This window comes from Myotis yumanensis, unplaced genomic scaffold (genome assembly GCF_028538775.1).
Source record: "Myotis yumanensis isolate MYYU_CA2020_CCGP unplaced genomic scaffold, mMyoYum1.0.hap1 SCAF_6, whole genome shotgun sequence".
NCBI lineage: Eukaryota > Metazoa > Chordata > Mammalia > Chiroptera > Vespertilionidae > Myotis > Myotis yumanensis.
The window spans coordinates 92,049,305-92,066,005 of NW_027223757.1; the positions used below are offsets into that span (position 1 = coordinate 92,049,305).

General features: G+C 54.1%; 1 protein-coding gene across 6 annotated transcripts in view; it reads right to left on the bottom strand.

The window, feature by feature from the left end:
- The window catches only part of ANKS1A (ankyrin repeat and sterile alpha motif domain containing 1A), a 176,500-nt gene that overhangs the window by 50,799 nt on the left and 109,000 nt on the right, over positions 1 to 16,701 (bottom strand). For all 6 annotated transcript variants that reach the window (XM_070418724.1, XM_070418723.1, XM_070418727.1 and 3 more), the window contains one exon: positions 13,643 to 14,229. In XM_070418724.1, coding sequence (XP_070274825.1) covers positions 13,643 to 14,229 — 587 coding nt within the window. The remainder of the gene's footprint in view (positions 1 to 13,642; positions 14,230 to 16,701) is intronic.

Here is a 16,701-nt window from a genome sequence, read left to right on the forward strand (position 1 = left end):
GAGCCACGGTAGAGGGACCAGAGAAGGAAGCCCAGAGGCAAGCAGAATACTGAGGGGGCCTGGAGAGGCGATACCAGGAAGGTGAGTGGGAATGGAGGAGGGGAGGATTCTGGGAGGAGGCCCTGGGGACGGACACAGGACGGCAAGTGAGGGCGGAGACACCCTCCATGGGGCCTGGCTCGGGCCATTTACACAACACAGGCTTTCCCAGGTCTCACCAATCCTATTGGTTTCAAGTGAAAACTTGGTGCAGAAGCATCTCCACCTGCGAACTGAGGTCATGGAGAGTTCTATAGCTGCCACACAATGCCCGAGGCGCCTCAGGCACCCGGGACGGTGCCATGCTGTGAGCTGGAGTGGGCAGTCACTGGGCCGTGATGGGTGCAGGGAAGACCTACACTGATTTTGCCAAAAAGCAAAATCAGAGGGGAGGCTGAGCTTCGTCTCCCAGGCAGGAAGCACAGGGGGTCACGTCAAAAATTTACAAAATATTTAGGAACATGACAAAGCTCTCAGTCACTTCACAGAGTGGCTTTCTGTACGTCCTCCTGATGGGGGGTGGGGGGCCCTCTGGAAGGGTCCTTGATTTGGGCTCACTGACAAACTGGTCCCTTAATTTTTCAGGGGAGGAGGAAGGCACGTCAACCCCCTTGGTGAACGTGACCGGTGCCAGGTCACCAGTAAAAGTCTCATCCTGGTGGGGGCCCTGTGAGCTGGATGCGCCCAGAGCGGCCAGGACAGAAGCCGTGTGAGAGCAGCCCCCGAGGGGAGCGGGAAGGGACTGCGGTGCCCGGCAAAGAGGCAAAAGGGCTGCGCGCAGGAGGACACAGCCAAGTGCAAACACCTGACAACAGCTCTGCAGGACAGGGCACATGACCCGAGCTAGACCCAGGTCGGCGAGGTGCCCATCTCGGCCTTTAGTGAGAAAGCACTTTCCACGACTTCACACAGGAGTAGAGCCAGCAGGGGCGGTCGTCGGGAGCGTCCGAGCCAAAGCGGAGACCACTTCCAGGGAACACGGCAGCAGCTGTTCACAGGCAGCTGGAGGACATGGCAACTCGAATTTCGTGCAAGTCACGGGAGGACCGCTAACAGCCCCTCGGGGCCCGCAGCCAGGGGGACATGCTTGGAGCCGTAACAGTGGAAAGGAAAACTCGGGCTTTCTCTGGAGTTGGGGAACGTAACCTAGTGCTATAATGATTTGGATTCAAACGAGGGGAAGTGGAAAGTAACTGCTAATTGACACCCAAACAAACGAACAAACAAGCAGCCTGCTCACCAGTATTCCAAATACAACCGCAACAAGACCGAGAACTGCAGCTCCACCCGGCTTCCCTCGCTCATCACTCCAACACCTGGGCAAGTCGTCAGCTCCCAACCTTGAGTGTCTTCGCCCCGAGGACTTCACGTGTAACATGAAACACGATTCTAAGTGAAAGCTGCCCGAGAGCGGGACGTCAGCGCTCCCACACACAGAAGGGCCACGTGTGCAGCGAGGGGCGCGCTCTGCCGTGGGGCCCTTCCACTCTGCGTGTGTGTCAACTCGTCCGTCCTGTGTGCACCTCCCACATCTCTACCTCAAAAAGGCCGTACAAAGTCAACAGGTGGCTCATTACTACTTATACACAAATAAATTCCACAAGAAACAAAGATTTAAATCTGAAAAGTGAAACCATGTAAGTTCTAGAATGAAAAAATAAAATAAATTTTTAGAGTAGGGAAGATCTTTTTAATTGGAACACAAAATCCACAACTCATTAATGAAAGGGTGGCTAGATTCAATTACATAAAAGTTTTTATTTTCTGCATGTTAAAAAGTAACATCAAGCCCTAGCTGGTTTGGCTCCGTGGCTAGAGTGTCGGCCTGCGGACTGAAAGGTCCCAGGTTTGACTCCTGTCAAGGGCACATGCAGGCTCGGTCCCCAGTAGGGAGCATGCAGGAGGCAGCCAATCAAGGATTCTCTCTCATTATTGATATTTCTCTTTCTCTCTCTCCCCTTCTCCCTTCCTCTCTGAAATCAATAAAATATATATATTTTTAAAAAGTTGTTAATTTTACCTAAATTAAAAAAAAAACAAATACCATAAACAAAGCCAAAAAACAACTGATATCACAGATAATGAACTAATTTCTTCAAACATAAAGAGCTTCTACAAATGCAAAGAGACTGAACCAACAATAAAACAACAACAGAACAAGGAGGAGGAAAGGAACGAGCAGAGCCCACAAAACAGTGCCAACCTCACAGTAAAAGGCAGCACTTCACAACTGCCCCACGACAACATGACCACCTGCTCACCGAGATGAGAGGCGCAGGCCCTTACCACAGCCGCTCATCTTCTGGGGGTGTTTATTTCCAAGTCACTGAATAAGGACATGCATTGCAGCATGACTTTTAAGAATCAGTAAAAACTTAGTAACAATCGAATTGTTGACCTAGCTGGTTTGGCTCAGTAGTGAGAGTGTTGACCCTCAGACTGAAGGGTCGCAGGTTTGATTCTGGTCAAGGGCACGTTTCTGGTCAAGGGCACATATCTCGGTTGCAGGCTCAATCCCTGGCCCGTCAGGGCGTGTGTGGGAGGCAACCAATCAAATGCCTTTCTCACAGGATGTTTCTCTCCCTGTCCCTCCCTCTTCCTTCCACGCTCTCTAAAAATCGGTGGAAAAAAAATCCTCGGGTGAGAATTAACAAACAAAATTGTCCATCTAGGGGAAAATTTTCAAATAAATAATAGTATATCCATACTATGGAATACTATGAAGTATAAATAAAGAAAACACATCATGTAGTTAATTAGAATGATTTTCAACAAAAATATTAAATGAAAAAAGCAAGGTTCAGAACAGAATATATAATATGGCACCATTTATCTTTTTAAAAAAATGTTTTTATTGATTTTAGAAAGAGGAATGGAGAGGAGGAGAAAGAGAGAGAGAGAGAGAAACATCCATGAGAGAGAAACATCAATTGGCTGCCTCCTGCACACCCTCTATTAGGGATCGAGCATGTGCCCTGACTGGGAATTGAACCAGGAACCTCTTGGTGCGTGGGATGATGCTCAACTAACTGAGCCCACCAGCCAGGGTGGCACCATTTATCTTAAAAAGAAAAATACTTGACATGTCTGATATGCTTATAGACCTACAAAACATTTTCGGAAGGATACTCAGAACACTGGGAGAGGAACTGCGTGTCTGGGGGACACAGAGAAAGGGAGACTTAAAAAAATTTATATTCTTTTGTACCTTTTAAATGTCAGCCACATTCAGGTATTATAACTTTTTAAAAAATCCCCTGAGAATAAAAATTCCATTTCCAGTTAGAAATGAAGGTTAGACAGATATTCCCTTGCAGAGCACAGCTCCAGACCCGGGGCTGGAAATCGCTGCCCTTTAAGTGCTTCTCCTGCTGCAGCCCAGGTCCCGGCCCGCACAGAGGGGGCGGCCAGCCCCCGAAGACACACTTCTCCAGACCGCCCGCCGGCCTGTGTGGGTGAGGGAAGCTCGCCCAGCAGCCCACCCGGGACTGGCAGCCACTGCAGAACAGACACAAGGCGCTCCAAAGTTCGGGGGGGGATGGCGGGGGAGGGGGAAATTCTTCTCAAAATAACTAACTCCAACGTGGAAAGGAACCAAAATATTTACACAAACCACACCATTTCAGCTGAGTTTACAACGGCTTCCTGGCTGCTTAAATCAGGATCAGCCAGAACAGACTGTCAGACAAACTGTCATTTGTAGGCCCCCAGTGAGCGTAGGCAGTTCCCACCTGTCCAGACACATAAACAGGCCGCCCTGAGTTACGGCCGGTGGGCTCTGTGGCGCCGGAGCCTGGGCTGCGAGCAAGACAGGGCAGGATGCCCAGGGAAGATGGCTCAGCATCTGGCCCTGACCACAATCTTCAGCCACAAGCATTTTCTTACCCGCTGGCTACTCACATCGTGGCATTAAACAGGAACGGGGACGGGGAAGAAAGCAGGAAGGGAAGCCTGCAGAGCTGAGCCGGGAGCCGTATCGTCGAGGGGGTGGGCACACTGGGGTCCAGAAAGCTCTGTGGCATTGCTGAGGGTCTAAATGCTTTTCAGTTCCTCCCTTTGCCTTAAAATCCCTGTTTTCAGATTTTACTTCTGCTTTAAGTTTGTGAGGCACCCATGGAAATGCACTTAATGAGACGATGACCTCTGACCCAACCCTCCACCACAACCCACCCGACCGTGATGACAAGGACAACGACATCTGAGAAACTTAGAAATTCAGATTCCATTCTAGTTCAATTGCTAAAATATATGGATGCAGGTAAGCACGTGTATATCACATATGTACATAGGTACCTATGTATGTTAAAAAAGTGACCCAAAACAGCTTAGTCAGAAAAAAAACTAGGGTGAAAAAGCAAGATGAGAAAAGAAGCAACACTGGCAAAAGAGAAAGAGAAAGGAAGTTAAAAGCAGAAGTTGATAATAGGAATATGTATAAGGCAATGCAGGTGCAGAACTGAACTATAAATTTCTCTTAGAGAGAAGGCAGCTCAGCCCTGCCCCCACCGCAGGCTGGGCGCCACCTCCTCCGGGTCTCCCTGGCTGCCTCACGGGCTGCAGCCCCTCTCCCCAGGGCTCCACCCCTTCCTCAGCTCTACTGCTCGCCAAGCAGCACGCCATGAAGCTAACTCACTGGCCCCTCCACCCTCTGGGATGCGGGCTCCACGGGGCAGGGGCCGGGCTGCTTTGCACGCTGCTCAGCCCAGAGCTGAGGACGATGCCCGGAACAGAGCAGGTGCTCAGCAAACTGCCTGGACCAACGAATAATCATAAAAACACTTCAATGTGACATTATAGTCGATTATGTAACAATACCTCTACTTGTTCCTTAAAAAAAAATGCTTAGAACAGTGGTTCTCAACCTTGGCTGCACATTAGAATCACCTGGGAATCTCTTTAAAATCCTGATTTCTGGGCCTCATCCACCAGAAATTCTGTTTCTTTGTTATGGGGTGGGGCCACAACATTAGTAACAAAGAAACAGAATTTCCGGAGGATGAGGCCCGGAAATCAGGATTTTAAAAGATTCCCAGGTGATTCTAATGTGCAGCCAAGGTTGAGAACCACTGGCTTAGAATAACATAAGGTAAACTACTATTCCCTAAATGATATACAATCAGTCTGTATACTACTGATGCCATTACTAGGGGGAAAAAAGGAAGAGCACAAAATAGGAACCAAAGTATATAAAGAATGATCCAGAAAATGTTTCGGATTCTCAGCCTCTGTATGCACTGGAATAAAGATCAAATTCTTCTCATATATCTGCCTACATTGATTGTCACTCAGCTTTTGGTCTGATGTGGGTGTTTTTGTTTTGTTTAAATGTAATTATACAAAAAAGGAGAAAAGGGAAATTCTCTTCTTGCTAGCAATTTCACAAATACCAAACCCCTCCGGGGTGCCCGAAGGGGCCTGTCCGGAGGCAGCTGGGTGGGGCAGTGGGTGGCGGCACGTGCGGGAGGAGCCCAGTTCTGGAGGATATATAAATGGGTAAAATGTTAAAAGGAGAAAATGAAAGGAAAACCCTTCTGGTGGCGAATGCTGAGAGGGAAAGGCTATGGAGAAAACCTCTCCTGGACGCCACCAGGAAAAGTAAATGAAAAAGGAAGGATGAAGTAAAGATGCAGGAAAAAGCATCGATGGAAAGGGGAGAACGGGCAAATGGGGGTAAAAGGGATAAAGAAGAAGCAGGGTGAGTAAAATGGCAGGAACAGGAGCAAAGAGGAGAGCGGAAGCAGCGAGCAGAGGAGAGCATGAAAATGAGGGAGAGAAGAGAGAGGTCGGGCTCCCAGACTTGCGTTATGAAGAGGCTGCGGCAGGGAGGGACCCTTCCAGGCAAGTCCCAGGCGCCCACATTGTCCAGCCAGCTGTCCAGTTGGAGGCATGACATCATCCCGAGAGGCTCCGGGAGGCGGGGGGGGGAGCACGACACACCAGACTCCTCATCACTGGTTCCCTGCAGAGCCGGGACCGACTCCAGCTCATCCTGAGAACAGGATGCTTCTCCTGTCAGCATTGAGGCCATGGAAGCGCCCACATGTTCACGTTTATCCCGGCCAACCAAAACCACCGGGTCTATCAGACAAAGGCCAGGCTATTTAGTCAGGACTGCCTACAAAATAAGTGAGATTATTATTCACTTTTATTTTTTAAAATGTTTATTTTAGAGAAAGCGAGGAAGGGGGACAATGAGGGAGAGAGGGGAAGAGAAAGAGGGAGAGAGAGAGGAAGGAGAGAGAGATTGATTTGTTGTTCCACTCACTGATGCATTCATTGATTGATTCTTGTATGTGCCCTGATTGGGGATCAAACCCACAACCTTGGTGTATCGGATGACGCTCTAACCAACTGAGTTACCTGGCCAGGATGAGATTATTTTTAAAATCTGAAAAAAAAAAACAACTCCATCTTAACAGACCACTTAAAACGGAGGGAACTTTAGAGGTTCCAGGATAAAAGCTGTGACTTCAGTGTATACATGGAAGCACCTTAGGCAGACACCCCAGGCTCTACTCCGTCCCGGAGGGCGGGAATGTCACATTCTCGGTTACAGCGAGTGCTCTGCTCAGCAGAAAGGACTGCACCGCACGCTGTGCGCACAATCAGGGACAGCCTGTGCTGAGTGCGGGGCGGAGGCTGGCCTCTGTCAGCGGAACCCCCTAGGCCGGCCCTTTTTATTCCCATCTAAGTGATTCTTCTTGCTCAGGTAGCCCTGAAGGGTTAAAGATGCCTGAGCCTCTGTGCAGCTGGACCAATCAGCTTTTCTCTTGATGACATCATGCTCCAACTGGACAGCTGGCTAGAGAGGGGAGGCTGGGCCCTGGAGGGCGGGAGGGGGGGGGGGGGTGCCCTCCCGGTGATGCCACCTCATGGCTCACGGAGGGACTAGGGGACCCTCAGCTACTATTTCAGCCGAAACTGGGACATTCCCCAAGTCCCTGGCCAGAAGTTATCCTCAGCTTGAACAAAACGCACATGAAGTTTGTACTGCTGTTTGCGCATTTCCCACCGGTTTAATATTTATGGAAGCCGATTACCAAACAGATTTATCCCTCAGCCGTTAGCCAGGGACTGAATGACTCATGTTTATGCTCAGCAGACAGGCAGCCTCGTGTGGTTTCTCTCAGAAGCTCCAGCCCCACTCAAAGGCAGGTGTGTGGGAGACCTAGCGGACCCACAGACTTTCCACACATTCAAACCGCAACCCGACCGGAGCCTCGTACTTCCTACCAGGGAGTGGTTTCAGACGCTGATTGACGCGTGTGTACGGTGGCGCATCAGGCAACTTGGGGACAGAGGGTAAGCCCCAAGGAGGAGACTGGGACTCAGGAGCCCCTGGTGGAACACTGGGCACACTGCCAGCTTGGCGGAAGCGAGGACAGTTTTCTTCCTATAACTGGGGGTGGGAAGGCGTCGAGCTAGGTGACTTTCTCCCACTTCCCAGCACACTGGATATGCATCTACACCAGCGGTTCTCAACCTGTGGGTCGCGACCCCTTTGGGGGTCGAACGACCCTTTCACAGGGGTCGCCTAAGACCATCGGAAAACACATATATAATTACATATTGTTTTTGTGATTAATCACTATGTTTTAATTATGTTCAATTTGTAACAATGAAACTGGGGGTCACTACAACATGAGGAACTGTATTAAAGTGTCGAGGCATTAGGAAGGTTGAGAACTACTGATCTACACCTTCTGTTCATCTGCAAATGAAGATTAATTCACAATTCACATGCATGAGCCGTGTTCTCTGCTCTGGCGCTCGGCAGCCAGCTTGCTCACAGGTGACATCTGTATCACCCAGGGTCCCTGCAGAAGGGTGGCCCATCCAAACTGGGTGACCAAAGGAGCTTAATAAAGGGTCACGACCTAACCGGTTTGGCTCAGTGGCTAGAGCGTCGGCCTGCGGACTATAAGGTCCCAGGTTCGATTCCAGTCAAGGGCATGTACCTTGGTTGTGGGCACATCCCCAGTAGGAGGTGTGCAGGAGGCAGCTGATCGATGTTTCTCTCTCATTGATGTTTCTAACTATCCCTCTCCCTTCCTCTCTGTAAAAAAATCAATAAAACATATTTTTTAAAAAAGGGTCACTTACACAGGTCTGGGTAGAGCACCGGGACGTAGCAAGGGAGGGAAGCCCCAGGCTGGTTACCAGAGCCCAGCGAGAGCAGCTGCTGGGAGAGGGTCCCACACAGGAGGGGGGTCATCAGCGGGGGAGGGGACTCACCCAGGAAGGCAGGGAGGGGAGGCAGGGATGATGGAAGTGCCTGCCCAGCATCCAACAACCAGGGACTGAACCACAACGAGGCAAACTCAGGAGGCAGCAGGCACAGAGCACTGCGCCCTTGGAAGTGACCCGAAGCCGGATGCAGACGGTGCCTGGATCCAACAGGCAACCCTCGGGTGAGGAAAGCCAGTGACAAACCTGTGAACACACTGAGACCCGCCATCTGGAAACCCATCCAACGTTCCAGAGGGTGACTGTGTGGGAGGTGGGGGTCCCCCCTCCTGGGTTCAAAGCTTCAGTCGTGTACAGCTTGCCCGTGTCACCTCTGTGATGCGGGGGTTCGACAGCAGAGCCGTGACCTCACCGAGAACACAGTGCCTCCTGAAGCTCCTATTCAGAGCTCGTCGGGTGCGGAGCGCTTTTTAAAAAAATAGGTTTTTATTGATTTTTAGGGAGACGGGGAGAGGGACAGAGAGATAGAAACACTGATGAGAAAGGAACGTATCAACCTGGGCCTGTGGCCTGACTGGGAATCGAACTGCGACCTCTTGGTTCCTGGGTCGACGCTCCACCACTGAGCCACCCCAGCTGGGCACGCTGAGCACTTTTAAAGCCAACTCTATTCGTTACCAAAGTACAACGGGCCCTAACCGGTTTGGCTCAGTAGATAGAGCGTCGGCCTACGGACTGGAGGGTCCCAGGTTCGATTCCGGTCAAGGGCATGTGCCTTGGTTGCAGGCACATCCCCAATAGGGGGTGTGCAGGAAGCAGCTGGTCGATGTTTCTCTTCACTGATGTTTCTAACTCTCTATCCCTCTCCCTTCCTCTCTGTAAAAAATCAATAAAATATATATTTAAGAAAAAAAAAAAAAGTACAACAGGAAGCAGGGAACATGCAGTCACGACAGCCTCTCTCTCAGAGGGGAACCCTGGCGGCTAACTTCCCAAAGTCCTCTTGTCGTTCGATTAACAAGGAGCAGCCTGTGTGGAGGAAGTGGCTCCCGGCCGTCAGCTGCGATTGCTCCAACTATGAAACCTCATTCCAAGCTACCACCGACCCAGCAGCCACTGCTGGCATCACCGCCGACCCTCTCACCCACTGCGGTGCCTGCTGTGGCTTCAGTTACCCGCGGTTAACCACACCACGGATGATTAAATGAAAAATTCCAGAAATAAACAGTTAGTACGTTTAAAATTGTGCACTGTTCTGAGGAGCATGGTAGAAATTTCACGCCATCCCACTCCATCACGCCGAGGACGTGAATCATCCCTTCTTCCAGCGACCCCTCGCTGTATACGCTACCCGCCTGTTAGCCACTCAGTAGCCGGCTCGGTGATCAGACCGACATTCATGGCAGCATAGGGCTTGTGTTCAAGTCACCCTTATCTTACTACTAGAGGCCCAGTGCACGAATTCGTGCATGGGTGGGGTCCCCTGGCCTGGTTGGCGATTGGGGCTGATTGGGGCCATCTCGCCTAGTCGCGATCGGGGCCGGCCGGGGGGAGGCACCACGGGAGGTTGGCCGGCCGTGGGAGGTTGGCTGTGGGAGGGCACTGACCACCAGGGGCAGCTCCTGTGTTGAGCGTCTACTACATGGTGGTCAGTGCGCGTCATAGTGACCGGTCGACCGGTTATTCGGTCGACTGGTTGTAATGGTCGCTTGGGCTTTTATATAGAAAGATTAACTAGAGCCCTAGCCGCTTTGGCTCAGTGGATAGAGCGTCGGCCTGCGAACTGAAAGGTCCCAGGTTCGATTCCGGTCAAGGGCACATGCCCGGGTTGTGGGCTCGATCCCCAGTGGGGGACTTGCAGGAGGCAGCCATCCCATGATTCTCTCTCATCATGGATGTTTCTATCTCTCTCTCCCTCTTCCTTCCTCTCTGAAATCAATAAAAATATTTTTAAAAAGAAAAGAAAAAAGAAAGATTAACTAGAGGCCCGGTGCATGAATTCGTGCACGGCGCTGAGGGGGCGTGCGGGGGGCGGGCAGATCCCTCCGGGTGGCCTGCGGAGATCGGGCCCCAGCTTGCACCCCCAGTCTCTTAGCCCTGCCTGGCACTCTGCCTTGGCCTGGAGCCACCCCTTCACCTGCTCTACCATACCACCTGTGGGGTGATGGATCAGGGCCGGGCCCCCTGCCCAGCTCCCTCAGCGCCTGGAAGCCGGGTGGTGGCCCCACCCCATGCCACTGCCGCTGGTCGCTGTCTGGGGGGCAACAGGCAGGATAATCGGCCCCTGCTCGTACCCGCCTTGGTCTGGTGCCGCCTGCTCACCTTCTCCACCTTCCCGCCATGGTCCTGCTCTCGTCAGGGCCCATCGGGCCTGGCAGCGCCTCCACTGCCGCCTGCTGCCAGCACCACGTCACTGATGCCTGTCATGGTCCGCACCGCCCTCTGGTGATCAGCGCATGTCATAGCAAGCAGTCAAACTCCCAGTTTCCTGGTCAGAGGACCACCCAAGGGGACAATTTGCATATTAGGCTTTTATTATATAGGATGGCCCCAGAGAGCAACAGCAGTGGTGATGCTAGCAATTCAGGTATGCCAAAGGGAGGCTGTAAAGCGCTTCTTATAAGTGAAAAAGTGAAGACAGTACAATCAGATATTTTGAGAGACAGAGAGAGATACAGAGACTACATGTAGCTTTTATTACCATATATTGCTCTAACTGTTCTATTTTATTATTAGTTATTGTTGCTAATCGCTCACTGTGCCTAGTTATAAATAAGACTATCACAGGGAGGCATGTATAGGAAAACATAGGGTCATCACTATCCACGGTTCAGGCATCCACGGGGGGCGTTGAGCAGAGCCCTCACGGACAAGTGGGGGACCAACAAATGTAGAGCACTTAAAAAATAAACTTCAAAAAAAAAAAAAAAAAAAAAAAATAAACTTCAGAGAGGGCTGCCTATGGCTGTCTAATCTCCCTTCTCTGCTCAGGGAGTTGGGCAGAGAGGCTCCTCAATTCCCCTAAGAACAATGGGGGCGCCTGCCCTCCTTTCCATCTGGGCGGCCCCTGGGGTCCCGGGGGGGGGGGCGGGGGGGGGGGCAGAGCCATGCAGGAATTCCTGAGTTGAGGGGCGTGAACTTGACTGCTTCCCAGTCGCTCCCCAGCACTGGACCACCCTGTAAGCTCTGCCTTCTTAGGGTCTGCAGACACCAGCCTCAACCATTCTCCAAAGCTCCAGGCACAATAATAATCTACCAGGCAGGCACCACTTCTCACACACAAGGGCCTGTGCTAGGCACCTGCCTAATTGGTAAAAACAACCCTGACACACAGATTTGACTGCCTCTGCTTCACAGCAACAACACTGAGGCTTCCTGAGGCCTCCCAGGCATCGGCGGCGGCGGTGGAGCTGGGGCTCACAGCCAGATCTGCTGGCTCCGGGCCGGAGCCTCATGGACTACCTTGTGGAGGCTCCCTGCCCGGCAGCCTGGACCACCTTCCAGCAGCGGCCTGGGCAGCTCACAGCACAACTCACTCACCATGTGCCGGGACCACAGCCGCCTGGGCCCAGAGCCTTCCTCCTCCGGGCCCAGCCCTTAGAGCAGCCCTCCCCACCTGTGGGGATCCAGTGATGACAAAGAGAAAAACCGGCCAGCACAGAGGCACCAGCAGCCTCGGGCGCTGCCAGGGGCAGTGGGAGCACCAGACTGATGTGCCTCTAGACAGGTGTCCGAGCCTGGGAAACGCTCCTGCGGTTTCTCTCTCGATACAGATTCCAGAAAAACGACGACAACAGGACTCAGAAGCCACGCCGAGGGTGGACACAGGGGGCCTGCTAGCGTTCACTCTGCAAGCAAGGCTCCATCTTCAGGCTTCTTCCTGTTAAGACCTCAACTGCCTCTAGTTTTTCACATTTAAAATGTAACTGCTCCCCGGCCACGCACAGACTGGCCGGGACACCTGCACAGGCCCCGGCTCACTGTCTCCCCGGCAAGTCCACCTGCAAAGGAAGCCCCAGCAAATGCAATTCCTCTCAGTAAGATGCCAGGAGGCGACGGCTTTACTGGCCCAAACAGCCCGCGTCCGTGAAGCAGGGTGCCTCTCGAGCAGGCGCTTCTCCTGGGGAAACGGTGGAGCCCGTACGACGGCCGGGCGCCTGCTGAGATACTGCCTTCAGATCCAATCAAGTCCTCTTCAGCCTCAAGCTCAAGGCCCTCCCACGATATGGTCCCAGTCTCACTTTCTACTCATTTCTCACTCTCCCGATGCAAACTCTACACCCGACAGAGGCCCAGTGACCCCGGTGCTTCCAAGCCCACACCTTTGGCACGCTATTCTCTTCATCCCACTACCTTCCATCTGGTTTTAAGCAAACACTGGCCTTTAACTCCACGTCAAATCCCACTTCTCTGTGCATTTCCTGAAGCCCCTTCCTCCCGCTCACACGTCCCCGATGCTGTTCTCTCTCCACCTGTCCCGCCATCTCAGAGCGCAGTGCACTCATCTTCCTCAGAGATGAGTTCTGCTGGACTGGAGTGAGGCGACCTGCTCTGGAGACAAAGGTGGCGAACAGGTGCCCACACACACAGTGTGGCCTCTGTGGGGCCTGCCGCTGTCCTTCCCGGTTCCCGCCGGTGGCTTGCACCTGGCACCGGCTCCCACACTGGCCCCCTCAACGGTCTTGCCTGGAGATAAGGTGCTGCAGGAGCTGCCTGCCCGCGCCCACAGGAAAATGGGATTAGCTGTGATATACATGCTCTGCAGCTGCAACCAGAACAGAGCCGGCCAGGCATGCAGTCCACAGACTGCTTCATAGACGTGCCAGCTGTCCTGCTCCCCCCCACCAAGAGCTAAATTCATCTCCCGCAAGTGTTCCTGGGAGACAGGCCCCGTCCCGTCCACCTCAAAGGCAGCTTTCTCCCAGCCAGAAGCCTGCAGGGTAGCCCTGCAACATTCCCCGGTGTTTACCACCCTCTGAGAAACATTCTTCTGCCCAGCAAGGCATGCCACAGGCGCGGAGAAGCACTCGGTACATACTTCAGTTACTCTGCAACAATGCTTGTGGGAGACCTGAATGCTCTCCCCACTAACCCGCTTCCTGACCCCCTCACTCTCGCCTCACCAACCTGGGGATGTGGGTGGGCAGAAGATTCTGCTGGGAGGGGGCGGGGGTCTCCCAGGGGACGCAGTGAGAGCCACCACAGAGGCTCCCCTTTCAGCAGCTGCTCCCAAAGCCGAACCCTCCCTCCGCCCTCCTCGCTGACTCGGGGCTTGCCTCCCTCAGTGGTCAGAGCCACACTGGCCACAGTGAAGGAGCCAGGGACACCCTGGCCACAACCTGGGCCTGGGAGTCCCGCACAGGGGAGTGAGCGGGGTGGGCTGTGGCCAGCTCCCCGTGACACCACATGTCCTTACCTCATCCCACTCCGAGGCGAAGGAGGGCGACTTCTCCAGCCTCTTCTTCCCGACGCTGCAGTTGGACAGGGACTCGCTGCGGCTCCCCATGGCCGCGTCCTCCGTGGGCGAGCAGGTCAGGAGGTCGGAGTCGGACTTGGACAAGCTGCGGCTGAGCTTGAGTTCAACTTTGGGTTTGCTGGTGGGAAGGACTCGGCTTCTGGCCCCGCTCTGGTCTCCCTCCTCGGCACCACCGGGGTGTGGAGATGCTGTGTGAGTCAGAGTTTCGGGGTGCGGTAGGCTGTTGGCGGTGGGCAGGCCTGCTGGGTAGCCCCCTCTCTGACTCTGGTCCAGGCCGCCGGGCGGGGAGCCTCCAGGAGCGCGCACGCCCGCCTCCTCCAGCTGCATGCTGGCCTCGTGGCAGGTGCCCTGCGCGGGGGACCCTTCTGGAAGGCTCTGGCCGGGGGCAGAGAGCAGCTGGAAAGCGTCCTGCCCCGCCTCGTACACCGGGGAGGAGCCGTGGAGGAGCCCGGAGAACTGCTCAGGGACCTGCCCGTCCTGCCCCTCCGCCGAGTCCTGGCTCTGGCCGCTGCTGCTCCGCCTGTGGTCTTGAAGTGGACGGAGAGAGAAATAAAAAATTAAACGTGGCAAAAATCAACAAAGTTCCAAAGCAGCGAGCAGACGGCAGAGCAGAGGAATTCAAAAACAGAGGGGGGAGAGGAGAGGGGGAGGGGGGAGGGGGAGAGAGAGAGGTGCTGAATGGGCTGGGAGAGGGCAGAGGGGGAGAAGAGTGAGGAAGGAAGAAAACAGTTTCGCATTGTTCTTAGGCTCAATTTGTACCCAAAGTCAGAGCATTTATGAAATTCCAAACACTGGCCTGGTTAATGCCACCTGGCAGCCTTCCCTGTTGTGAGGCTTCTGTCAGCATTAACGACCAGACCTTGCTATATAAGGCGAGAAGTGCTAACTACATCCTGCCTGGGGAAAGGACAGAGGAGAGAGCGAGCGCACAGAGAGCACAGTGAGAGGGAGGGAGAGCGTGCCAGCGAGCAAGTGTGAGGGCCGGCTCCTGGAACATCTGATAGGCTCCCATGGAGGCCAAGTGTTATTCAGAGCCGCTGCCGCCCGCCCTCTGGCGAGCAGCACGGAGGGAAGGGAAGGTCAGGATCCCAACCTGCAACTTCTGGAATTCCTTAACTGAAAGTGCAAAACAAGCGGCGAGAAATGACGCTTCCTTCCTCGGAGGGCTAAGTCCACGCCTCATCCTTCCTTCTGTGGCTGCACTTTCCTCTTTTCCTGAGAATGTGCACATCTCACCGCCCCAGAGCCTCCCGGCTGCTCCGACTGGTTTAGTTTAACCCCAGTTGGTCCACTGACAACAAAACAGTCTACTCGGCCAGTGCCAGGAGGCTCCTGGGCCTCCAGACCCACACCCAGCGCCCGATGCCTCTGCCCTGGAGGAGCACAAAAACTGACCAAGTCAGCGTCCAACACGGGCTCATACGGGATGCCGAGGGCTCGCCCGCACGAGCGGACCCATGAGGAGGTTCTGACCCGCACCGGCAGGCGGAAGACAGCCCTGCATCCAGTCCCAGCACACATTCCAGAGCCAGGATTCAGCTTTATTTCCTCTGCAGTGGAAGCTATGCCCACACACCAAAGGACTCCCCAGTCTGCCCAAAGCGCCCAAGAACTGTCCCTGAGATCCGAGTCTTAGATGAGAGGGTGGCATTTGCTGTTTTTACAGATGAGACGTGGGAGGCCCCAGCCCGCTGGTGGTGGGTCCGAGGGGAGGCTCTAACCCAGGCGCCTGACACTGGCTCTCCTGAGAGCTGTGCGGCCCTGGCAGTGAGCTGTGCAGCCCTGGCAGTGAGCTCTACTTGCTGGGCTGCAGTATCCAAAATAAGTAGGTTGGACTGCACGGTCCTTCAAAATCCCTTTTATGTTAGGGTAGTGATGAGAACCTAAGTCTTCCCCATCTGCGATGGCAAACTTCTTCCCCTCCGTGGGCGCTGCAGGGCCTGGCCTGAGCCTGTGTAGCACCCACGCCCCCCATCAGCTTGCCTGCAGCCTGAGAACCCTTCTTGAGGCTCAGTGCCCGAGGGAGAGGTGCCCTTCAGAAACCCGGTGCACTAAGGCAGGCCCCCTGCAGGGCACGGTGCTGGGTGCTGTGCCCCAGCGCTGCTCCCTCCAGACAACCTGAAGGCAGGGACAACACCAGCTCAGTGAACCTGTCACCCGTCACCCTGAGGTCTGCCCAGGACCAGGGCCGGCTCCACTCCCCCACCCTCTCGAGAAGAGCAGCCTGCAGAGCTGCGGGGCGGCGCGGTTAACAGCACTCTGCCCACAAGTATGAACTTTGGCGTCTCCTTCCTCTACACTCGACTGCTCCAGGACTCTCACCCTACCTCACAGGCCCTGCTCCCCAGAGGTCAGGGGCAGAGCACGGAACAAGCACAGAACAGGCCAATCAGTCCCCAGGGAGCAGAAACGCTGGGAACACAGAGCTCCACACAGCCAGGCTCAGCCCCGGACACCATGCCTCCAGGGCCAGGAGCACACAGGAACTCTGGCGCCTGAACAAAGCCGCCCTGTGCTGCCGGGTGGGGCCCAAGAGGACGGCACTTGACGTCCAATGACGATGGGGGACTGCAAAACCTGCCACCTCGAGGACTTATCCTAATGGCCAGCCCCCCGCAGGTCCTGCCCAGGGTGCCTGACCCTCTGACTGCTGGACACAGGAAGGACTGTAACCGGAGCACAGGCTGCCATTTCTTTGCATCAGCTTCTAGCTTCTTATTTAACAGTTTGGGGGGAGGGTCGGAGGGCGGGTAAGTCCAACAACAAAAGAGAAACACCACAGCCCAGAATCAGGAGCCTGCGTGGCCGCGCTGCGTGGGTGGACATGCTCTGCCTGCTGCCAGGGACCGACAATGAGGCCCTGTCTCGCAGCTGCCATTTAGGCGAGCCTTCAATGAAGAAAGAGAGACCGATGCCAACAGCTCAATACCAGACTCATGCCGGGGGAAGGAAGTGGGCAGAACAGAGAAATGGAAACTTATGGAAGAAGGAAACATGTG